General features: G+C 44.6%; 1 protein-coding gene across 1 annotated transcript in view; it reads left to right on the top strand.

The window, feature by feature from the left end:
- Positions 1-1,048: 1,048 nt before the first annotated feature.
- Positions 1,049-25,123, top strand: part of ephb1 (EPH receptor B1) — a gene marked incomplete at both ends in the record, with an annotated part of 136,596 nt that continues 112,521 nt past the window's right edge. Inside the window, one exon of the mRNA XM_079227671.1 lies at positions 1,049-1,109. Coding sequence (XP_079083797.1) covers positions 1,049-1,109 — 61 coding nt within the window. The remainder of the gene's footprint in view (positions 1,110-25,123) is intronic.

Genomic DNA, 25,123 nt, shown 5'->3' with positions numbered 1-25,123 from the left:
GCCACAGGGCGGCAACTGCCCCCCTCTACTGCTGAGGCAGACCTTGGCCCTCTGTGTCCCTGAGGGGAATTGCCCATTGTGTGGACCATCTGTTGAAGCACACGTGCACACAAACGGGGCGACAGGGGTAAGGGGGGATGTGCAATGCCTGTTTAATATCATTAGGATGTGCAGTTGGATTCGCTAACGCTATTACAGAACAAACGCTATTAAAGAACATCGTCAGCGCAAATGATGTTTTTACTTGTGTGAGCATAACGGGAGAGAGAGGGTGCCAGAGCGTGTACCAGAGCGTGTAGCAGGCTACTTCAGACCATTTCTAAAAATGTATGCCGCCAACAGGGTGGGGTGTGGGAGTTGGCAAACGGTCGCTTTAGGAGTGAAAATAGAGTAAAATACCAATTTATTTTGTCTTAGGTCAGAATGATATTCATGTGCGGCACACATTTTCAATAGGGACAGAGAACAGGCCCTTTGGGAGCAGCAGTATTATTGTGAACCACGGGCCGACAGGCCACTGAACTAGTACACAGTCGTTTAGAATCGTCTCCCCGTGGGAATGGACTTGGCTACGTGTTGTGCTTGGCACGCAGTAGCGGACGTCACCCGAGTGGTGGCGGTATTTCCCTTCAGTGAAGCGGACGTCGCTTCAAATAGGTCAAGGAAAAGTTTTGTGTTTTGACAATGCGAGGTGGGCGGAGCGGCCGGTCGCTGATTGGTTCGTGAGTTTCGGCTCCCAGCCGGTGATTGGCCCGACGCTCTAATGGGGCTGCGAGCGGGCAGTGTCGGGTCTCCCCCCCTCCCCCTCCTCTCCCCCTCCTCCTCCTCCTCCTCCTCCTCCCCCCCAGCCGCTCCTCGCACCCCTCAGCCCCTACACTCCGCTCTACCCCGGCGCTGATTGTCACACATTGTTTACTACGGCTTGAAATGTGACTCACAACACAAGGCTATCTGCTGGAGTACCACTCTGACAACTGAGGGATTCTTTTTGACGCGCACCGTGCGTCTTGGTTATTTGGGGACAGGCCGTGGAGACTACCTTTCTGCCATGGCAGTGGATTTGTTTGCGCTTTTATGCGTGCTGGTCACCACATCCTCTGCGATGGAAGGTAAATAAAACGTTTTTCGGATTATACTTGTTGTAGATATTGGAGCGCTCCTGTCCAAGGCGCGCTGTGTTTTGGGGATGCTTGCAGCGTTTCCCGTCGGGCAGCGCTGCGCCGCTGGCACAGGGATACATGGATGTCATACACGTGGATCGCAGCAGATTGCCGTGGTAATCCCTTTATTTCGGCGCGCTCGTCCTCCCACTCCGCTGCTTGTCACCGGTGTCGCTTTGTAATTGTGAAGAACAGGACTTTACATGTGTTTAATCGCTTACGGTAGTTTATCAGTGGCTAGAATATGTTTCAGTGCATCAGGAGTGCAGGACAGGAGGAGTCTCCCGTACACATAATGCTATTTTAAGGTTCGCATTATCCCACGAGCAATTAGTTTTGCACAGCTGGAAACGAAGACTACGTTTTAGAAACCTGTCAAACCTCCAAGGTTCCCGTCACGTTTTACATTGAATTGTGTGAAACACTATTACCACGAGCCCATGAGCATCACTCCGTGGCATTTTAAACCGCTGAGACAAACTCTTTTAGATTGTGGATCGCACTGATTGGAAGTCTCCCTGTAACTTTGATTTTTTTAAAGAAGGCGTACATTTCTCTTTTTTTTTATCTGTGGAAATTAAACACTCTATTAAAAAACAACAACAACAACAAAACAAAAACAGAAACAAACACTCAATCGGCCTCAACCCCTTTTTTTCTCAGACTGTCCCTGTATATTCTTTTCTCTCCATCCATCTCCATTCCCTTGTCTCACTTTTTGTGTTTGTGCATCTCCTCCAATTTCCTCATTCCTTTCTCACACACGCTCTATCTGGACAAACGGCAATGCCACTAGTAGGCTAATATCCCCTCAGTTAAACATGTTTTTCATTTCCGCTGTGGGACCCTGGGGACCGAACACTGGCTGTAGCCTCAGACATTGGCTGATGAATGGATATCCCGGCAGCATCATAGATATATAGTTTCTTCTCTCATTTTATTGTACAGTAGCTCATACTCTCCAATAAGACATACAGAGGAACACACCAGCGTCCCATGGCTGTGTGAATCCCCTCCCTATAGCATAAATAAGTCAATCACAAGCACACATGAAATGAGTTTTTAACATGCAGCTTTCCTCTTTAATCATTTACAACTCTGCTCCTCCACCGCTCTCGGCCTCGGCTGTGCTCTGTAATTCGGCGGTGGCTTTCTTGTTTGTGCTCATCAGATTTCAACACAGCTATGGATTCCAGGCCCGAGCCGAAATTGGTACCTTTGTGAGGATGGATATTTTGAGGTTAAAATGTTTACCCTGTGCGAAATGACGACATGAATGTCAATTCAGGGAGATGAGTGGAAGGCGGGAGGGACGAGAGACGCACCCCAGCGAGGAAAGGCGTGTGGGGTTTCTCCTCTTAAAGATGGGATCAGACAGAAACAGATGGGCAGAGAGATGACCCATGAGTTACCTCGGTAACAAGGATGAAAGTGATTTCCTTGTTTGGGTCGCTAATTGAAAGGAGGTCGTCCCATGGGCCGGTTAAAATATGCACTGATCTGAACTCCAAGCTGTTGCTTTTGTGTGTGTGTGTGTGTGTGTGTGTGTGTGTGTGTGTGTGTGTGTGTGTGTGTGTGTGTGTGTGTGTGAGTGTGTGAGTGTGTGTGTGTGAGTGAGTGAGAAAGAAATAAAGAGAGTGGAGCCATTGACCACATTATCCCTGCCTTTCCAGTCACCCTTAATCTGATTAGGAGCCCAAATCAGCCGATAATCACAAAGTGTCAGAGATCTGTGTATGCATGCGAGTGTGTGTGTGTGTTTGTTCCTTTTATAGTAAGGAGCAGCCATGACCATATGGACACATACTTGCCATGAATTGAAAGCATTATTTGACCTCACAGCAAACATCCTAATTGATTACCTGATGAACTAGGGGATGAACGGATAGATGGGAGGACGCTGAGCTGTGCCGAAAAATGACATGGAAAGCATAATCTTGAGTGTTGAGTGTGCGATGAGAGACCCAAAACAGTTTGAGTGTAAAGTTGATGATAGGACTTCAAAGCTGTTTGAATTTAAACTCTAGGCACGGCTACCCAGAACACACACAGCACACAGCGCACACACACAGCACAAAATCCCCCACACAGGAAGTCATGATATCTGCAAACAGAAGTGCATTCGCCGACACGTTATTGAAGGGGCATCAGAGCTAAAGCAAAGGGCCAACAGAGAGGAGAGGGAAGACAGGGATTTGCATCCCATTACAAAAAGAAGCATGTGCATTGCTCTGCTTCACCCTCATTTGTCTTCTCTCTCCATTTTTCCCATCATCTTTCCTCTGCCTATTTCTACACCTCCCTTTCCCCGCTCGTTTCTTCATCCTACTCTGTCTTCCTCAGTTCCCGTCACTAATCTCCCCATTCCTCCCTTGTCTTGCTGCGCTCCTCTTCTGCCCTCTCTCTTCGCGGTGAGCGGACGGTTCTTGCCAACAGTGGTAGTAATTCTCCCCTACTTACAGAGCCATTGCTTATTTCTTTTTGCCCTTAAACCAATTAGACCAAGATAAGCCAACTCATTTGACTGCCTGCAACTGGGTGGTGGAGGTTAGAGGAACGGAAGGAAGGGGGATGAGACAGCGATTGGAAGACAGACCTGGGAGGGAGGCAGATAAAACAAATATGGGAGACCGATGGAGGGAGATATTTTTTTTTATGTTTTACAAATGAGTGGCTTGCTACTTGACCAAGGCTGTGGAAGTAAACGATCACTGGGCTGTCTCAGCTATCTGCCACTTCAGTGTGCCGTGCAGCAGCAACTTTCAGAATGATAAGAGATCATTAGTGATGTGCTGGAACCAGTCCTTTAGGATGTTGCGTTAAGTACCTGTGCTATGCTAAAGTAATGCCTCATCCTCAGGGGCCAAGGGGATGTCATGTAGGATAGTGTAGCTTCCTGAACAAACAATATTAATGATTGCTGCAGTATGGGATACTAGTTATGGAGGTCAGAACCACACATCGTTGATGTACGTTAATAAGGAGCGTGAGAGTATATTGATTTGAAAGGTTAGACTGGGTGCCCTGCTGAAGTGTCCTTGAGCAACACAGATACTCAGCTTCAGAGGCGCTGTCTCATAGCTGACCCACTGCTCTGACCTCACTGTGGAGAAGTCTGAATCAGCCTCCTGGGTTCTTAAAGTATCACACTATTAGTATTCTGTTGGCAAGTTTTTATTTCATTTTTTCTTCTAAACAGTGCAGCTGGATTTGTATTAAAACTCATTATGAGTAAAGTTGTAGCATTGCGAATATAACACACAGCTTTGCCAGTCCACCTTTGGCGAGGCTCAATAGGTGCTCATGAGACAAGGAAGGGTGTGCTGTAGATCATTGTCAGCCATCTGCTTCATTCAGACATTACCATGAACCCTACGGTCACATGTTTGGACAAATGGACAACTCGCTGAGCTGTGGTTGGTCATCACTTCGCCTTTTTGAACTAGAAGAGCACGTTGGCCGTTTGGAAATTTCACAATGCATACAAAATATCCACCAAACTCTGTCTAACATATATATATATATATATTTTTTAATCACGCTTCATTTGATGTATTCCACAGCAAATTAAAATGTTTCGTGGTTTTTCTGAGGAGCAACATCACATTGTCATCTAAACAAACTGCAGGTGCTCAGGATTGGTCTGAAATACATGGTGTCTTCTGAAATGATTCCCAGCCGCTTCACAGACTTAAATCCAGTATTACAAAATCAGCACGTAGTGATGTAGACTGACTTTGTGAGACTAGTTCAGTGTTGAGTTAAGCATTCTTCACTCCTCCATGATGTGAGTTGTTTGTGCGTGTGAGCAAACCAGCTGTGCAAAGGAGGCAGCCTGTGAAAAGAGTCCTGTTGAGTCTCTAATGGAAGTGTATGCAAGATTGCTCCTTTCCCCGGCTCTCTTCAAATGGTTAGAAAAGAGAAGAATGAAAATACAAGTGCAACACGGGCCCGTTGGTCGAGGTGGTAGTGCTGAAAAGACGTGACGGATTATGTGTGCGAGCGCTCACATGAGTGTACAAGTGTATTTTGGCCACAGGCACTACTGCTGATCTGGGACAACCTGAAGTAGAATTCAATTTCCACTTCTTTGCTTTCTTCTTTTTTTTTTAACCGCAGTGTGTGTATTGTACATTTATGTCCCTGTGTCGTCAGTAAAGTGCTAAAGCCATTATGGCTGGCAGGGGCGGCAGACATGGCCTCATCCCATGATGGAGGCTTTATTTTGTCCACAGTGAAAAAGACTAGTCGGTGTTAAGGTGTGCTTACGCGGCCTACTCAGCTATGACGACCCCTAGTAAAAAACCCTGCCTGCATATACCTGCAGTGCTGTAAATGTGTTGTACTGCTTTTTAATGTGAACGTGTTGCGCTTGCATGCGGTCAATGAGACGATGTGGCGATGTAGTGCGTAATTTCTGTTGGATAGTATGATAGCTGAATTCTCCATCTCTCTTTTTCTATCTCTCTCTCGCACACATACACAAACACACAAACAACGCATACACACACACACACACACACACACACACACACACACACACACACACACACACACACACACACACACACACACACACACACAAAGTCCCCCCTCACTGCTCACCTTACCCCAGAGACATCTGAGCCTTGGGAAGGCCAGATGGTGGATGCAGGTTGGGGGCTAGTATGCATGTGCACATTTTTGTGTACGTCTCATTGTGCGAACGAGCAGAGAGAGAGAGAGAGAGAGAGAGAGAGAGAGAGCAGCATACTGTATGTATCCTGCTGCGCCCCAGCCTCTCTTTTTGGTCTTGTTTTTTCTCTCTCTCGCCGAGTGGATATTTTGTGTCTTTTACTACGTTGCCCCCCCCGTGTCTTCCACACATTCCTGTATCCAGAGATTTGCCGAGGAGATGCTATCAGCAGTGTTAGGTTGCGCCCGTCTTGCTTCCTGCTCGGCCCTTGTCGGAGCAGGTGGCTGACTGTGGGACGAAGGCTAAGGCCTTATCAGTCCAATCTCGGGGATAAGCGGCCCCACGGCATAAGCAACATACGAAACACATTAGAGCACAGGAGGGAAAGCGGTGACGCTCGGGAACACAGTTCAACCTCAAACTGTGAGAGTCATCTGTTTTCTGGTCAAGCCAGTTCTCTCGAATGGCAAACACACAACATGGACACACAGACACACACACACACACATACTCATCCTGGCTTAATGTGCACACAAACACAATTATAGACATAAACCTCCGAGCCACACCTTGTGGAAAATGGCATACGAGTAATTGATTGGGAGCAGTGGCCCAGCTTTCCCACCACTCAAGGATGGTGGTGTGAAAAATGCGCTTTTCTCATTCTTTATCAGTCTCTCCGACTTTTCCCCTCCATTATCACCTGTCCTCGAGATTGGGTGACAGTTGTTCAGTCAGCAGGAAAGAGGAGCCTCTTCGATATGTGTCCAGTTGAGAAGCGAGAAGAGAAAGCATTGATTATTGAGTCTTATAACCCGGTGTTCACGCTGCCTGGCCTCTGGGGGCCTCTAAGATCTCAGCCTCGTTCACCCCGTGGTCCTTTTAGCCCCTGTCCACCCCAACTCTCCCTAAATTGGCCTTAGCCAGCTCCACAAAGGCCTTTTTTTGACTTGACTTCTCGATTATTACTATTTTTTTCAATGTATTTTAATTAAATCTGAGAGTTGCAAGCTACACCACCTTCTCACCCCCCTCTTCTCCCAAACCTTCCTGTCTGGGAATAATTGGTTGTTTCTACTGGCTTCTCTCCCTCTTGTATCCCCTCCTCCCTCCCTCACCTGCCTCCTACCCCCACAATTTTTACTTTTTAGTGGAAAACAGATGCATTTATGAAGCATTATAGGGTTTACTACAAGGGGAAAAAAGGGAAATATGAGTCTGTTTCTGAAGACGTAATAGACGCAGCATTTGCAGGAACAGGAAAAGGGTTAAGAGTCTGCTGAGGTTGTAGGATTGCAGGAACAAAGGGCTTCATTTATGATTGTTATAATGAGATCTGTTTTTGAGTCCATGCTTTAATTTGACTTTTAAGCCCAACGACTCAGGCTTAAGGGCTGCGAGCAGGAAGGCTGCGGGGCAAAGGCTGACTAAGGAGCGGGAGGAGGCAGGTAGAGTGGTGCAGGGTTATTGTGATACGACTTTCAGTGTGTGGGAAATCTTTTTAAGTCTCCAATCAAACTGATACAAATACCAATTTAGCTCACAGTGTACACTGCACACTGTTTATACAACAAATTGATTGCTTCTGGAGTCTAAACGTCCAATATATGAAGTTGCTACTGTAAAGGGAGAAAAAATACAACAACTTTGTGGTACTTTTTGAATTTTAAGTGAATCAGCAGCCCAGAGGAGGCTGCGTCTCCAGCGCTCAGAGGAATTAAAGGCAGAGCGTTAATAGGTCTGAAATTACGGATGGTGGTTGGAAGCTGCTCCACTTCTGATTAAATAAAAGCCGGCTCCTCCACAGGCTGTTTCTCATAGGAACTGACGAGCACACACAAACACACACACACACACACACACACACACACACACACACACACACACACACACACACACACACACACACACACACACACACACACACACTACAGATATGCGAGTACTAGAGCCCCAGCACTCACACACAGGCAGCCATACACACACACACACACACATAGCTTTGATGTGTAGAAAGGAAATGAGTAGAGACGGAGAGCTAAGGGCTTGGGCCTGGGGCCTGTCCCATTATTAATGAGTTAGTGCCAGTGCCTCTCCCAGGTTCAGGACATGTGGACATATTTCACCATTCCCCTGACCGTCTCCTCACCATAAATGTAATCTCTTATTAAGCATTGGCTTCTTGGCAAGAGCGGGGATGATAGAGAGAAATTGTGCATGAATATTTTTGTTTCACTGCGCGTGTCTGCGTTATGAGGAATGAAAATTGTGTGGCGGAGAGAAATGAAGTGCCGGCGCAGTGCAAAATGGAATGGCAGCTTCTGAGAGGGACACTGATGGGCCAATAAGTAGCAATGGTGGGAGTGCAGTTTTCACCCTGCGTAACACTGAATCCTTCTGCCAGGCAAATCTCTGCCTCTCTTGTGCTGTCCACTTCTCTAGCTTAAGGAAGAGAGCTTTTTGGAGGTAATTAACTATTGATTTGAAGCATAGAGGGTAATGGGAGATGAGTAGACAGCATCTCCATCTACCTGCAGTTGCCTGGCTGGCTAAAGTACAACTAAAAAACTGATGGGGTGAAAGAGACATTTCCCTAAAAGAACCAGACGTGGGTTATTTGGCTTTCAAGTTCTGTTCTGTGTATTCAGGCAACAACAAAAAAAAGCAGTTGAAAGGCAAATTGAAATCCAGCGCGGGAATTAATCAAGATGGGAATATCTGATTCTGTTATCTAATATTCAATATTACTGAATACATTCTCCCAAATCTGAATATTTATTATATTCATGACAAACTGATCTCAGCCTATGTTGGCCTGTTGACCTCGCCGTCCCTTCATGAATAGTTATGATAGTGAGGGCCAAGGGGACTCATTTCAATGTCATCCAACCTGAGGTCACATCCCAACCAAACATACTTAGGTGATACTTATTGCTTCAATATTATTGAGAGTGTATTTCTAGCAGATGCACAAATAAATCAAGTAAAACATTTCCCACATGGAGACGGTAGAGTATTCATTCCTCCCTTTTGTGTTGTCCTTTTACAGCTGTATGTGCTACTCTTTTTGTTCGAGGCGAGCTAGAGGACAAGGATAAGGACTCATTTGTGTAAGAGAACAAGGCAAAGAGGTACAAAGAGACAGAGGGGAGAGAAGGATGGGCCAGTATCTGCCTAAGATCTTATTTGTGCTAATGAGGAGGCTGGTGGCTCTGGCTGCTAACCCTTAAGCGTATCCAGCTCTTTCGAGTGTCTTTTGTGAGAGTCCTTGGATGTCTGCTGGGAGTGGGATTTTCCTTTTGTTTTAAAATACAAATTGTAGTTATAATGAATGAGGCAGAGGAGACTCTTTGAGTCATGGTGTGTGCATATTTGCTGTTAGTGTGAGCTTGTTTGTTAGGGTTGCTGCTAAATCTACAAAGGTATGTCTTGATGGAACTAGTTAGCATGGCGTTTCCAGTCATGCAGTCCTAACCCAAACCTATTCTGTAATGGGGCTCGCTGAACAGTATACAATTCAACCCAATTGTTGCCTCCCTCCTCATCCTTTATCCCTATGAAGTCTTCCCCCTTCCCACTTTCTCCCAAGGTTGGGCATTTAAAGCGGCATGTCTTTGATGTGAGCTTCACACACTGTTAGACACCCACTCATCAGATTGACACTGATGTCTGGGGTGGAGTCAGCCCATTTCTGAGATCTTGGGAAATGAACTGTTAGAATACACTGGAGTGTACACGCATATGGCACGCGCTCAGGTAGTTCTCGATAAAGTGGAGTGTAATGTGGACGTGAATGAACAGATGTGCTCGTTCAAATGCAGAAATGTTCCACCATGGCCGTGCTGCTGCACTCGGCTGATGATTTGTCAAGATGACAAACGTCCCTGCTAAGCCGATCTGAATGTAATTGTACAGCGGTTTTCTTGGCTGTGTTTTACAACACATCAGTTTTAGAGGAAATTCAGACAATATCAAAGGATGCAGCCTTGACATATACGAGATGAGAAATTATTAATGAATAATATCTAATGCTCGCCTCTTTAATCATGAATTCTATTCTATCTAAATGCCCGCCAGCACAGCCTTGGATTTCTACTACGGGCTTAGTAAATGATGAATGATGTATAAAGGCCTAACTTAGAACGGAGTCTGTGGTGTGTGTGTACTGTATGTATGCGAGGGGCGATGTGTGTGAATTGTCTGCTTCTATTTTCTCTTAAGAATTATTTACCTTAGCCGGTCTTAACTTGCCTCTGCAAGTTTGTGTGAGGCTTGAAAATTACTTTGTGTAAAAAAACTCTTATGATGATGTCCTATGCAAATGTTGTCCGTCACACATCGTCGATTTATGATTTAATCAAAACATGGCAGAGCCGTAGCAAGGCGTGGCTAAAGTGTGTAATTTAATGAACTAGTTATCGCCAATCGTCCTTTTCTGTTTATTCCACTTTAATTCATTACGTCTTCAGGTTCTGAGGTTGGTTCTGCCGCTCAATTGTTGTTGTTTTTACCACCTGGAGCTATCACAACATGACTTAATGCCTTGTATGAGCCCAAGCTACAGTTTAATATGATTGTATTTTTATTATTTTAAATACAATTTTAATAGCCTATTGAGAGATGTGCATTTTAGACAATCTGTACCAGAGGGGTCTTGAATATCTTTGTTATCACCTGTATGTCAGAGAGGGCAGTATGCTGCCTGGTGCGAAGGGGCATCTTTCCAGTGTTAACATACTGAAGTTTAAATGAAGCACATTGCTCAGTCCCTCCCAACCGTTTCAGGTAGACGCATCATGTTCCAACCTGTGTTGATGTTAACGCTGACTGTGTAATACCATTTACAAAACGGTTATCCCGACAAAAGCAGCTGGCCGTGCAGAGTCATGCAGGGATTTGTTGTTGTATGACAGTGTCCCTGGCTTTTGTTCTCCATGCCAAAGCTTTAGTCTGTCCTTCCTGAGTCAACACTCAACAGGTACCTTGCCTATTTGTATATCTTCTAAGAGCTGTGCGTGACTGCGTTAGGCCGCTGCGATTTGTGAATGCACGCTTGTAAGGTCATCGTTTCTTTGTATTTCCATCTAATGAAATAGTGAGAAATGCGTCTGTGTGTTTGTGTGTGCGTGTGCATACACGCATGGGTTTGCACTTACAGGTATGTGTGACTATGTATTGATACATCTGCTTTTTTTCATCAAGTGTGTGAGATAGTATCTGTTTGTGTGCCAGTGAATAAAGGGGTTCCATTAAAATCTTAACAGTCCACCTGGTGCCAGCCGTGTTTACTGTTGCTACTTTCCCAGTCTCAAAAGAGGCTTTTACTTCTCGAAAAATCCCCAAATACACCATCCTTTTCCAGATTTATGAAGGCTATACCTGATATGTGGACTTGCTTAACCCAACCCAAGAGACACGTGTGCAATGCTCTCTTCATGTGATGTTTATAACTCCTGACAAGGTCACTGTGGGAGTCCGTGAGTGTGTCTCTGTGTACTTGTGTAAGCATGTATAAAAAAAGAAATCACTCAGCTTGCTCTAAAAGGGCTTTCAGACACCTGGCAATGATTGGCTGAAAGACGACACCTTCTATCTGCTATTATTGACAGTTGAAAACGTAGAGAAAGCGTGGAGAGTGACTTGCATTTCTGCACATGTTTTCAATCAATTTGAGGCTTGGGTAATGCTTTGAAATTCAACTTCCTTTGATAAACATCACGCGGCAGCTTCTAAAAGATAAAGCATGATGGATGGTCACAGTATACCCGAAAAAGCAGAAAAGAATCCGCTCTCCCTCCCTCTCTCTCTCTGTGACTGTCTGTCCGTTGCCTTGGCTCTGAAGATTGATTGTGACTCGTCCAGGACGTATGAGCGTTGCGATCATATCATGGATCACAGCATGGGGAGGGAATGACAGATGTCGTAAGCACCCATCCTCTGTTTATTTGAGAGGCACAAGTCTGTCTGATGGATTTATTGCGTTTGGTGGATACAAGGATGATTTGTCATCTTGCATGTGTCTCTTAGACTTTTTGTGAATATTTAACCAGGCAAACAAAGAATTTATCTGGTATAGAACAATGCATCAGTGTTAGAATGTATAACTACAAAACAACCTCACAGTATATCACTGCATGGATACGTTTAAGTAACATAATATAATAACGATTGCCTTTCTGTATTGCGATATTCTTTTGGATCTACATCCAGCACCTCCTTAAGCATCGGTATTTTAATAGAGCAATTACCAGAATTCCGTTATATCACATGAGCATTCTTTTCGTGTTTCAATGACTCAAATAAATTGGGCACCTCACTGGGGTGATGGTTGATAAAAGGGCTGTTGGAGGAGGGGTTAAGTGTGTTTCAGTCAAGGTCGTTTTGAGTGGCATATGTATCCTATTTAGCAGCCTCCGAAACTACTGAGCAGTGTAGACATGAAGCGGTGTTGACAGGCCTAGCTATGCTGTGATTGCTACAGTCACACTGGAGATTAGTTACAGGGCCATACAAACACACACACACACACACACACACACACACACACACACACACACACACACACACACACACACACACACACACACACACACACACACACACAGGGTCCTCTGTGTGAGCTGGACAGTTGATTGGGTCATTAATATGGACAACCATTTCTATACTAACACACACTGATTGCTTTGCCTTTCACATCTTGGTGACATCAGCACATTGCTAATTGACAGATAATTGCCAATAATCATGAGATGGATCAGTGAGAGTGCAATTAAAGGAGCTTGCTCCAGTGTGCCAGTTCCTTTCAGAAATCCGGACTGATCAGTTTGCCCTTGTTAAGCAAGTCACTTAAATCTTTTTTTGCGGGAGCAATTTTTTAGATCGCCGGCAAGTCGACGTCTTATGAAAATGTTGAGGATGTTCCCTTTTGTAACGTGTATTGCACTGTTTGCTGTCGCCTTTGTGGGAGATAGCAGCCAGGCGCTTGTAATGAGATCTGTTGGGAGAATATGGAGTAAATCGCTGGAATGCACTTGACTTGCTCGTTTGGGTCAGTGCAGGAAGTGCCGGTGTGTTTGTGTTAGAGAGAGAGAGAGAGAGAGAGAGAGAGAGAGATGTGATATGAATATCCTCTCCATTCTTCCATGAAAGTACCTGAAAGGGCCCCATTTGGGCTGGCTCCCAGACAATAGAGTACAATGCCCCTAACTGGGGGAGGAAATAGCCCTGCTCGGGGCAACATAATAGCGGACAGTGTGTGGCATATTTGTGTGTGTGTGTGTGTGTGTGTGTGTGTGTGTCTGACATGCTGACCTTCTTTGGTGTATGTGCACCGCATTCTGTGTAGTGCAAAATGTGTGAATTGGAGCATTGCCTCGCCCGTCAATCAGATGAAGAGATCATTAGAGGTGTCACAGTCAAATCTCTCATCTCTCAAATCATCTGTCATACTAAACCGTCTACATGTGCCTGTGCCCAGCTGCCAAATACTGAATGAGTTCATGAGTTGAAGCTGAATACACAAAGGGTTCGTTGTGGATTAGATCGCCAAGGCGACCTGTTCTTGTTTCTGGTTCGCAAACCGTTCCTCCTAATCTGTTGCTTTGCTTTGCCTTTTTTATTTACTCCAAACTAGGCTTGCGATATTGAAATTCTCTTTCTGACAATATTGCTTTAAAGCAATATCGATAGGAAAATGTATGAAGCGAGAGCTACACATAGAAATATGCCTACATATCTATGGACTTTAGAGTCGTATGTTGCAATACTTATAAGTGGCCACAACGTGCAGTAGCAGTAAGTGCTATTTTACATAAGGACATGCTGAGATCATTAAATTAAATTCATATTTTTTATACAATCTGTACACGTACGACATTCTCTGTCCCAGGTGCTCACATCGGTTCAGGAAAAACTCCCCAAAACACCCTTAAATAAGATCAGTTAATTGGTTTATATTTTGTTGCCTCTGCAAAAGCCCTGACGATGGAGGGTTGAGTGCTCACCATGATACCATGAAGTTTTCCCTGTTTGATATGCTTCAACAATTTTTAAATGCATTAAACATAGAGAAGGCAAGAGAAAAAGAGCATATGGAGCAAAATTGACAACAGGTGATACATAACTGAATATCGTTCCGCTATCGTGGACATGTGAGGACCATGAGCATGGCAAACCAATATCCTGCTGAACGATAATCTCATCATACAGCTCAAGCATATTCCAAACCGCTTCATTGAAATGAGGCTAATTTGCATTTATTGTTTTGCGACATTTTAAAAGTGTGCCTGATATTCGTTTGACAATTGAAAGGAAACACATTTTTGATTGTTCTGTCTTCCCATGATCCTCTGGTGTGCGGGAGATGACTCCATCTTGGGGTCCATATGGACGCCATGTTGGAGGCACGCTGCTCTATAACAGTGGGGGAATACCAATTAGCACCACATTTGCTGAGGATGGCATAGAACCAGAGACCTGTCACCTCTGCTTCACAGCTCTGTCTTTGAAGACGTGTGTGTGTGTCTGTGTGTTTGTGTGTGTGTGTGTGTGTGTGTGTCTGTGTGCATGCATGTGTGTCAGCATGGAGGGAGGTAGAATCATGTTACGGCACCTGCTTCGCAGCAGGGGATGGGACTGCTTCACTGTGTGTGTGTGTGTGTGTGTGTGTGTGTGTGTGTGTGTGTGTGTGTGTGTGTGTGTGTGTGTGTGTGTGTGTGTGTGTGTGTGTGTGTGTGTGTGTGTGTGTACACGTACGCGCGTACAAGGGGGGTTGGGCAGGGTGTAGTGTTGGTATATTATGTGTGTGATCAGAGGCAGAGCAGCATCTAAATGCATGCGGTTACTTGTAATCAATGCTACCGCAGCTCCCTTTGGGTATGCTAATGCATTCTAAAATGCTAATGTTTTTCAGTGCCAAACCCTTAAGTTGTATCATATGAGTGAATGAGCGATCATGCACACCATGGCAATGAGATGGAAATCTGCTTGAGGAATGTCATGCAGTATCTTGGGAGAATGAATTCCTGCACACAATTACTGAGAAACATTATTGCACGACTGCGTCAGGATTCCTTTGCTGGCACCCAGTTCAGCGTGTTTGTGAGAATTATTTGACTGCAGTTTAAAAGTCTCTTTGATCTCTGTGTTGAAGAACTGATGCTACACAAAATGGTCGGCCGCCCATCGAGGCGGACAGGGAATCTGTGTCTCTGATAGGACCGACCGCAGTCGCCTCTGGATACCGGCAATTGCTAGTCCCTGCTTTTGAAATCCCTATTGATCACAGAACACCTGTGAAAGACAAATACCCCTCGTATGTCTCTAGTGTGTGTGCGTTGGCTTGGTTGTACGTAGGAACAGTGTGCGCGTGTGTGTGTGTGTGTGTGTGTGTGTGTGTGTGTGTATGGACACACACACCAATGCTAAGATTCATATGTTGACAGTGTCCCGAACCAACGGCCCCTGTATGTAATCATGAGCTGTACAATTAAATGACACAACTAAACAAAACACAATTGTTTCCACAAAAATCATCAATATTGATTAATGCAGTGTGATTTGGTAGCCGAGGGATTTCAGGTGCACAACCATGAACTGCATGGTCCTCGATTCCTGTCCAACAGGGGACCTTTTGTTGTTCCCCATGCCTCTCTCCATGCCTCTCTCCCCTCTTCTGACATCTCTCTGCTGTGGACTCTCAAATAAAAGCATAAACTGGCCAAAAAGTGCTCTTACACGCTGTATACAGAGACACAATTATAATTAGACTCCTCTTGCATAGTAACATGCATAAAATCTGCAAAGTTGCTAATAACTTGAGTTTATTTTTGTGTGATTAACACACCTTCACATGGCAAAAGGGTCCTCTGCTTCACACAATGCCTAGATCAATGGGTTGCCATGTTAAGTATTTATTTTCTGTTTCATTTGGTCGTGTTGCTATTCAGCGTAAATCAATAAATCTTCTTCCCTTCTCTCTGTATCTCCCTGCCTCTCCCCCATTAGAGCGCCAGGTTGTGTAACATGTTGGTGTGCTTTGTACTCGGGCGGATGATGACTTCTGACAGTTGCCCACATTTCTGGGATTAGCTTTGTGTAGCGAGTGTGCGACTGCATTTCTGTGCCATGTGTGTTTTTGGATAATTGTGCCCACTTGTGTGTTTGTGCGTGTCTGTCAGTGTGCATCCTAATGGCAGCTGACAGGGCCCCCGCTTCTTAAATTAGCCTTGCTGTCTGGCCCCTGGGGAAGGCATGAATGTTCAGATATAGAAGAAGCCTCAATTCTACAATCTCTATTTTCCGTCCCTATAGTATCCAAACGTTCTCGTCCCGCTCCTATGCCTCCAAGTCAGAGCGCATTTATCCAACAAATGGTAACGACAAAAGGGAATGTGATACTGGGCCCAGCGCCCATTTCATCATTCATCATGGCAATGCTTTTACATTTTTTTTGTCTTTGAAGACAAAATAGAAAAGCACATAGAAAAGTGTTGAAAAACGTTTTGCTCCTCCTTCATATTTTCAGTTTTCCTCAGAGCGTGTGTGCTGTTGCTTTAAGATATTGACTTTCTCAATGGCATTGAGTAGCATTGAGCCTACAAAATATTACATTCAACGTCTTCACGGTCAGCACTTATTCCCAGAATAAAGTAGTGGAGTACTGGAGAGGTTATTGTCAGCACTGTACGATCTGCAGTAACTTTAGAGTCGCAAAGGTTTGTCAGGGACATCCCATCGCTAATGAAGGTCTATAGGTTAGTGATTTTAATGTGAGTCAAGTGATTGTGGAGACGTGGCAATGAGCATATCTGTGTGGTAATCTGCAGGTGATCAATGTGGCACTAGAGTATATTGTGTGCCTTTTTGTGTGTGTGTGTGTGTGTGTGTGTGTGTGTGTGTGTGTGTGTGTGTGTGTGTGTGTGTGTGTGTGAGACTAGATAGATGAAGGAATGAAAGGGTTCCCATGTGACTTGGGCTTTATTAAAGAGAAGTTAATGAGTTCCCCAGTCTGCCTCTCTCATTTTTCCTCCCCTCCCCATTTACTCTGAGCTCCATCTCTTCTCCTTCCTCTCTCTCTAGTATCCATCTCGCTCAGGCTGTTGCTCCAACTATTCATGTTCTCAGTCTCACTGCCTTGCCCTTGTAAGTCAATTACAAAACGGAGCCATGCAGCATTGGGAGTGAAAAACTAGTGGTTACATTCCAATCTCTGTTGCCCTTTTTCTCTGTCGGCCTCCTCTTTCCCTGTGTGCCAAATCAATCTCGCCTTTATCGCTGTCTACTTGCACATGCTAATTTCAAGCAGATCCATCTGACTAATGCTGATCACAGATGTACAGCACTGTCTCCATCGTTGGCGCGTGTGTGCGTGCGTGTGTGGGTGTGTGTATGTGTATGTGTGTGTGTGTGTGTTCATTTGGGTTTCTCATATCATAGTGTTTAATTCTTTTGATGTTCATAGATCCTCCAACAACAAAGTTGCTTTTGATAATGAGATCTCTCTAAACCAAATGGCTGCTGCGGTGGCCACATCAATGATGCTAATAATTTCCCACAGTGACTTGGTCTCCAGTGTTTACATTAAGGCATGGTAAAAAGCGCCATTGCAGTCTCTCATGTTTCAGCGAGGTGCACAGTGTACTGTAATCTTCAGCTGTTCTACCAACCTGTGTTCTGTCAGTCGGACACCGGAGGAAACAGTCTGACTGCAGGCAGTCAAACGTTGAAGATGACGAGTGGCACTTTGTAAAGCTTGTTAACCTGAGGAGAAGGAAAAGCCTTTGTACGGAGAATAAGGCAGATGAGGACGTAGACAAAGGAGGAACCAAGCTCTTCTGTGTCTGTCTCCTGAGGCACGCAGAGGGGAGCTAGTGACCTGCCATGCTGGCGAAGTAGTGCTCGCTGCTGTAGCATCAATCTGAGAACAGCAGCATGAACACAGACACGCTTTGTCATTGCACACGTTGTGCAGTTGCTTCTCTGTCATGGTCATGGAGAAATTACACCCAGCAAGGAGAGGTGGCAGGAAGTACACACACAACTGGGACCGGTGCCTTGCTTTGGCTCTCAAAAACAACTGACATGAGAACAGCAGGTATGGTGTGGGGGGAAAAAGGGATTCTCGGTGTGTCCCACTGTTTCTCATGTTTCCCTCCCCATATCCTGCTACATTTATTTGAACTTCACATGAATGAACTGAGATCTATCCCTATGTTCTTGCACCACAATGAGATTTGGAACCCCGCATATTCCATGTCATCTGATTCCATTCCAGTCTTTGTACTGAAGGTTTTCCCTCTCACTCCCGCTGACTGTTGCCTTCTGGGCTTTTTGATGAAGTGGAAATCCTCTTGACAGGCCTATTTGAGGGGCCAGAGGAAGAGAGATGACATGGTATCGTAACAAATCCATAGGAGAGACATGTGGGGGGCAATAGCAGTGGTCGGAGTCTGTCTTAAAAACGGCAGGGGGATAGGCCGGCTGCAGCCATCTGGAAGATCTATGGAGTGTGATGTGACTGACGTGGAATGCTATTTGTTGACTCCTCATTGGACAGGGTGAACTGACACATCTGTGGCATGAAGCCAAATCAACTCTGATTTACGCCACCCCACCATCCAGAGGGGGGCCTGTTCAGTCACCCAGCCATTATGGAAGATCTATTGTGAGGGGTAGCAGAGTATCAAAAAACAATCACTCACAGACACACACACACGCACGCGCGCGCACACACACACACACACACACACACACACACACACACACACACACACACAAATACACACACATAATACAAGATCTATGATGAGCAGGTTAAATGATCTCAGTCATAAGTTATGGCCTCTCATGTTTGACACATATAAATTTCCCTCACACACAGCCACAGACATCAACGGCCTCTGCCAACAGATATTTTGTTAGAAGGAAGCCATTATCACAAATAAAACAAGTTGTTGGCTGGGCGCCCGGCTGGGCGTTTCTCACTCCATGCTAAACATTTGGTAGACCCTCAACACATTCCCCTGCTGTTAGCCATCACACTACTGTGGTCCAGGGCTCATTCAGCAGCAGAGTAGATAGTGAAAAAGTGAGATGGTGGTGTGGCGAAAGGATGGAGGGTTTAAGTAATTGAGAAACCAAGAGCATTTTGATACAAAATAGAGGGGTGAGAAATAAGTGGTGGCAGAAGTTAAGATTGATAGGAGAAGAGAAGTGGTCACCCATGGGGAAATTGAGGGCAGTGATTTAGCAGAGAGGAGATGAGGCAATGGCATTCTCATTGAATAGCTGTTATAAAGATAGCAGGGTAGATGTGGGACTGATCGGGTCTGTGAGGGAGTTCTCCAGCACATCTTGACAAACCTCTTCTTTCCGAGTGTGTGCATATATAGAGGATTTTCTTCAGACAAAACCAGTTGGGTTTTGTTGTTTTCTAAAGCTGTATTAACCTGTTCATTGTGTTAAGCAGATAAGTAGTGGTGTATCAATTACATTGAGTTCAATGGGTTTTTATTGGCATGGTAGTTTTTAAGATGGAATACAGCTCTAAAACTGATGGGTTTCCAGAGAAATAAGTGAAATAACTATAGTTAAAATAGTTAAAGAAAAGTTCAGAGAGTTAGACTATTTGCCTGAAACATTTAAAAAGCATTCATCTTCGCCAGACTTTATACATGTACTATAGTTGTGAGGGTTCAGCAGAAGCTGCAGCTCTGCGGTTTCAACTAGCACTTCACTAATCTCCGTTCTCATTTAGGAAGCTCTTAAACTTGTCCACACAGACACATGCGGCCCAATGTAAAAGTCCTAATTAGTGATGAGGTTGACAGACAGGATGGCTGCTTGGCCAGGGCCATCTGGCTGGGCCTGGCTGTCTGATCTATAGTTTTTCTGGTTTGCCAAGCCCACATGTTTAACATTGTCTCACAACAAATGGAGCACAAACCTACTGCTTTCCACAAAACCACTGATATCCATGAATCTACTTGGGAATATTTATTTTTGGACACAGACAGTATTTCATTCACATTTATTCACACCTAATTTTTTTTTCTTTCTCTCTCTCACACGCACGCACACGCAGGGAAATTAATTAGACTTGGCACAGCGGAAGCAGCTCTGTTCTAATAAATCTCTCCATTATCTAAAGTGATTGGTGGACACAGCAGCTCATTTCCTGCCTCCGAGTTGAGACCCGAGGACAGGCAGACATTAACCCCAGGTTTCTGCCTGCTCCTCAGCGTGTGAGTGCATATGTGGGAAGAGAGGTCATCACAAAAGATCAAATTGCATAAAATTCGTTCACTTCTTTTTTTAATTGAATTTGCGATTGAATATCGTCTGGATCCATTGAGACTGGCCCTTTTGTGCACATGTCACCTGTATGCATAGTATGCTATCAATAGAGTACCTGCCAGAGACAGTTACAGCTTTCCTACAGGTCCCATTATAACATATTTTTCTGATAATCATGCAGTTTCCATACCAACTGGCCTGCAGTGCATGGACTATTGTGAACTCAATAGCATGACATGGATTGGTGACCTAGAAATTTGCTTCAGTTAAGTTCTGAGTCATAGCAATAGTTTGGCTACGATTAAGTAGTTCTAAAAGCAAGGGGAATGTAGAGCAAAACCATTTCCTGTTCCGGTTCCACCGTAACATCACGAGGGAGCCATTGGAGCACCTGTGTCCCATCTCCATGGCACCTTTGCTCGAGGTCTTTGGCTGATGGAAAAGACAGATGGCACAGGCTTGTACTACTGAGCTTACACATGCACACACTTGATAAAAAAAAAGAAGAGAAAAAGGATTTTGAGGCCAAATAAATCACACAACAGTCTGGGGTGATAGCCCCTGATGAGATATAGAGCCTACAGAAATAGGCCATCACAGACCCGATTCCTCCTAGCCAGCACTAGAGTTAATAGCTTTCAGATCTCTGGGTGCCTCTCTGACTCTTCCTGTGTTATCAGGTTTGTCTTTGTTATCTTACAACTGTTATCTTTGCTCTACCAATTCCGTCTCCTCCACCCGACGGCCATTATAAATGGCTGCTCCTCGCTGTGTCCTAATGAATGCTTTGCTATGTCTTAGACTATTTGTTAACAATAAACCAAGATCCCATTTATGTCCCTCATTTGTTTCAGTGTTGCAGTGTTTGTTTTTAAATGAGAGGAAGAACTGGAATTGAAGACGGAAAAGGGGAGAAGGAAAGGAAAGTCAGGACAGGAGTGTAGACAGAAGAAGGAAAGGGAGGGGGGTGACTTTTACAGTTACACTGGCAGAGAGTCAAGTGAGCTCAGTGAGGCAGAATAATACGGGCTGAGTGTGGTGGGTGCCAATGTGCCTTTCCTAGTGTGTGTGTGTGTGTGTGTATTTGTTTTTGACTGGCGCACAACTCATGACTCTATACGGAAGACTTGCTTGAATTTCCCCCGAATGAGTGGCTGAACAACTTTTTTTTTTTTTTTTATCTAACAGACAGTCCAGGCTAACACACAGAACCATTAACTGGCCTGGGACTAACAATTTGACTCAATCTATCGTGGCGATCTGGTAGACGTGGTGCTTTTTAAATACAAACAGTCCGACTCCAGAATATACCCCTACCCTGAGTGATCCGACCCTCTCACGGTTGTGCTTCGGTTGCGATTCTAAAAGAGAATCCTTGAAGGACAGAAATCAGTAGTCTGCACTGAATAAACTGATGTCTGAAGTCAAGCATGGTTCACCACATAAGGTGTGTGGCTGTGTCAAGGTCGCACACACAGGTTGTAATGTGAATAAACACACACTTAAATACAGACCCTATTAATTCACATCTGAATATGGGGTTGCCAGGGGCAACACAGACCATACAGCATCCTCAAGCCCATTGTTTGCCAAGCAGCCAAATATCTAGCACCATTAACCTCATCATTGGAACGTAATCAGCTGCGGATGAAGCCGCCACTAAATCGAGGCAGCCTTCAAGGCACAATTAGAAATGTTAATTAAATGTTGCTCCATCTTGCATTGCCTTGACACATAATGCAAAAGCATCATTTGGAGCTGTGCAGTATGAGCTTTTCCTCTACTCAGTCATTGAGGATCCGTAGCACACTATAGATCACGGATAGGCAACCATCTACGACGGCACCAGATGATTTCACTGAGCTGTGTAATTAGCAGATATAACCAAGTGTGGTTTGTGGTTGGAATGGAAACCTGCATCCTCTCTCGCTCTCCATGGCATGATAGCCTCGTCCTGCTGTGGTTGCTCTTCGCAAAATGTGCTGGTGATGGCGGCCATGTTGCTCTTTATGCCGAAAGGGGGTGTACTCTTATTTATTATTTTTATTCTGAATGTTTTTAAAATTGGCGGAGCCTTGTTTGTTCATTTTTATTGCTGTGTGGCTAACACTGAATATTGAATGGCCTTTGTGTGTATGGACATGTGAATGTTTGTTTGTGTCAAGGTCTGCAGATTTAAGTGCCTTTAAGAGCAGCCATCGTTCACTAGACCACTGAAAGCTTTGAGGTCTCAAAATGTTAGGTGGCCATTTTGGAGTGTTAAACAACTACTAATGGCTGGTGGAAATAGCACCCACTCCAACCCCAGAATAAATGTGTGTTTGATCAAGCATGTGATAGTGAACTGAGAGGGAGGGTCACCCTCCTCTTGTGCGGCGCTTGCCTCAGCAAGAGATCTGAAAATTAATCCATATCTCAAACCATCTGCAATGAGAACGAATGCAGAGGCATTCGCCCTAAATGGATTGGACAGATTGGACCGTCTAATGCCATTTTATTAGATGTTGCCAGTCTTTGCACGTCATCTGTGAAAGACTGCTTTATTTGCTGTTTCAGTCCCTCAAGGCTCAGCTTGAGTGAGCGAAAGCTAGAGTGTGTGTGTGTGTGTGTGTGTGTGTGTGTGTGTGTGTGTGTGTGTGTGTGTGTGTGTGTGTGTGTGTGTTCGTCGCTGGTCTGGTTGAGCTAGGCCCACAGATGAAGGAAGCCCAAGAATGACAGGGGAGAGTGAAACGGATTAGAAGCTAAATCCATTTAGACTGTGGTTAAGACAGACAGGTCTGCTCTAAACAGGTGTGTTTATCCAAAATTGCGAAAAAGACTCTGCTCTGTGTGTGTGGTGTGTGGTGTGTGCATGCGCGTTGAGCATCTCTCCAGAAGCTAATTTAAACAGGATTAGAGGAAGTGGTGATGGACTGTTCGCCCTAATTTATACTGTGATGTAAAGCAGTGTACCACCCACACGCATCCCACACCTACATGGTAGTCCAATAGCGGTTAGCATACCCTGTGCACATGCTTTGTACACTCACGCGCATACACGCAGACAGTTGCTGAAGAGAATGTGGGTTGGAGAGGGGATATGTAGCCGGAGTGCGAGACAAATGAGTTTGTGTGCTGTGTGAATACTTTCCCAGCTCTAATCCGCCCATTCCTGTTGGCATGAAAGACAGGGATTAACAGACGAAAGGTGAACATGGAGAAAAGGCAGGGCTGGAAAAGAACACAGGGAAAGAGAGATAGTATTCCGGAAACCTCTGCAGGATTCTTCCTCTGCCGCGGTGGTGAATGCAGATGAGCACTCTTTTGTATGAAGTGAAATCCTCTTATTGATCAGCAGATTAGGTGCTGCCTTCGTACCTTCTTTAACTTTCAAAAACTTAAAAGACAGTGTCTCTCAGCAGTCTGCTCAGGATTTTGGATGGCTAAAAAAAATTGTCTGGCATAAAATACAATAGAAACAAATGCTGTTTGAACAAACTACCTGAACGATGTATCTTGAAAGCCGAATTTTAACAAATGAGGTCTGGGGTCTTTATTTGCGGAGTTGACTCCAACTGCTACCTGTTCCTGATTCTCTTTCATTGAGTATTACTAAACATAGTGAGACTGGCTGTCTGTGATGTAGCACTACATGAGCCGCTCACATCCGGAGATGTATCCTGCAATGAGAATTTCTATCTGACGCCCACGGGAGAGGATCTCCCTCACTGTGAGATAAAAGCAGGATTTTTCATCAGGATGATGATCATTATAATAACAGTCAGTGTTGTTTTTTAACTAGTTGCCTCCGTGTGGTGCTAATCTATCCACTGGTATTATATTTGGACTTCCGTTCTCGCTCTGAAAAAGAAAGTATAACACAACTCTTTTGATTACCAGAATAAGGGCTTAAAGACCAACACGGTTTCGAGAGCTTATAAATGATAGATACACCAGGAAAAGACTCCTTGTTCACAGCTTACATGAATAATAGTCGTAGCACATTATACTTTGTACACATTTCCCTCTTTTCTATTCAGTTCACTTTTGAAAAGAAAACATGAAAACAGCAGCAGAAATGGTGCTGTTGAAGCCAGCTATTTTTGGAAAGCGAACAACTCCTCCTCGACAAACATATGCATAACTTGAGGCTTTCAAACAAGCACTCTTCTTAGTCTCGCAGCAGAATTCCTTCAAGTTCTGTTTCGTGGCACATTGTTGTTCTGGTAGGCCTTTCCATCTCAGCAAGTGTGTTGAGAAATGCACCCAGAAGACTGGGCAGGCATTTGCATGGCTGCATGAAAGACTGCGAGCTAGTTATCTGAGCAGCCGTTGTGGAGAATAGAGGGGCGGATGCGTTTTGCCTGCTTTGTGTCCAAGGCGTCATCTGTCTGTTGGTAGACGGAGGTATAGCAGACACAAAAATAACACAAAAGAAAAATGTGTTAACAAAGGAGTGAGAGGACCACCATCTGGTACACTGTTGAAATGAGAGCAACTAATACAGTGATTTTTGGAACGCCTTTGACCACAGTTTGTTAATTAATAAGTCAGTACCTATGCATGCAATGCTGATTTTAGCATTACAGCATTGTAATGTGTCAGACATGCACTGCAAGTATTTATATATAAGACACACTGGGAGATGTAGCTGAACCCTCATCGCCTCGCACCCTAGTGAAGGTATGTTTGTGTTTGTGTCTGGGAGTAAGTGTGTGTGTGTGTGTGTGTGTGTGTGTGTGTGTGTGTGTGTGTGTGTGTGTGTGTGTGTGTTCATGAGTGTCTAAATGGTTTCTTTCCAAAACAAAGTTAATTGCTTCAATTACTGATGTTATTTGCAAATTACCCGCCATTGGTTGTCTGTGACTCTCAATTTGGAGTCCTATTAGTTCATATCTCAACTCGGCGTTATATTTTGTTATTGTAAATGGTTATGTTAATAGGATTTGTTCTCACTATCCGTATACTGATAGAGTTTGCTTTTGTCCCCTTAGCGGACACTTACACAACCCCT

Source organism: Taurulus bubalis (genome assembly GCF_910589615.1).
Source record: "Taurulus bubalis genome assembly, chromosome: 1".
NCBI classification, from domain to species: Eukaryota; Metazoa; Chordata; class Actinopteri; order Perciformes; family Cottidae; genus Taurulus; species Taurulus bubalis.
The sequence above is the reverse complement of the archived record's forward strand: the minus strand, read 5'-3'. Positions and strand labels throughout refer to the sequence as shown.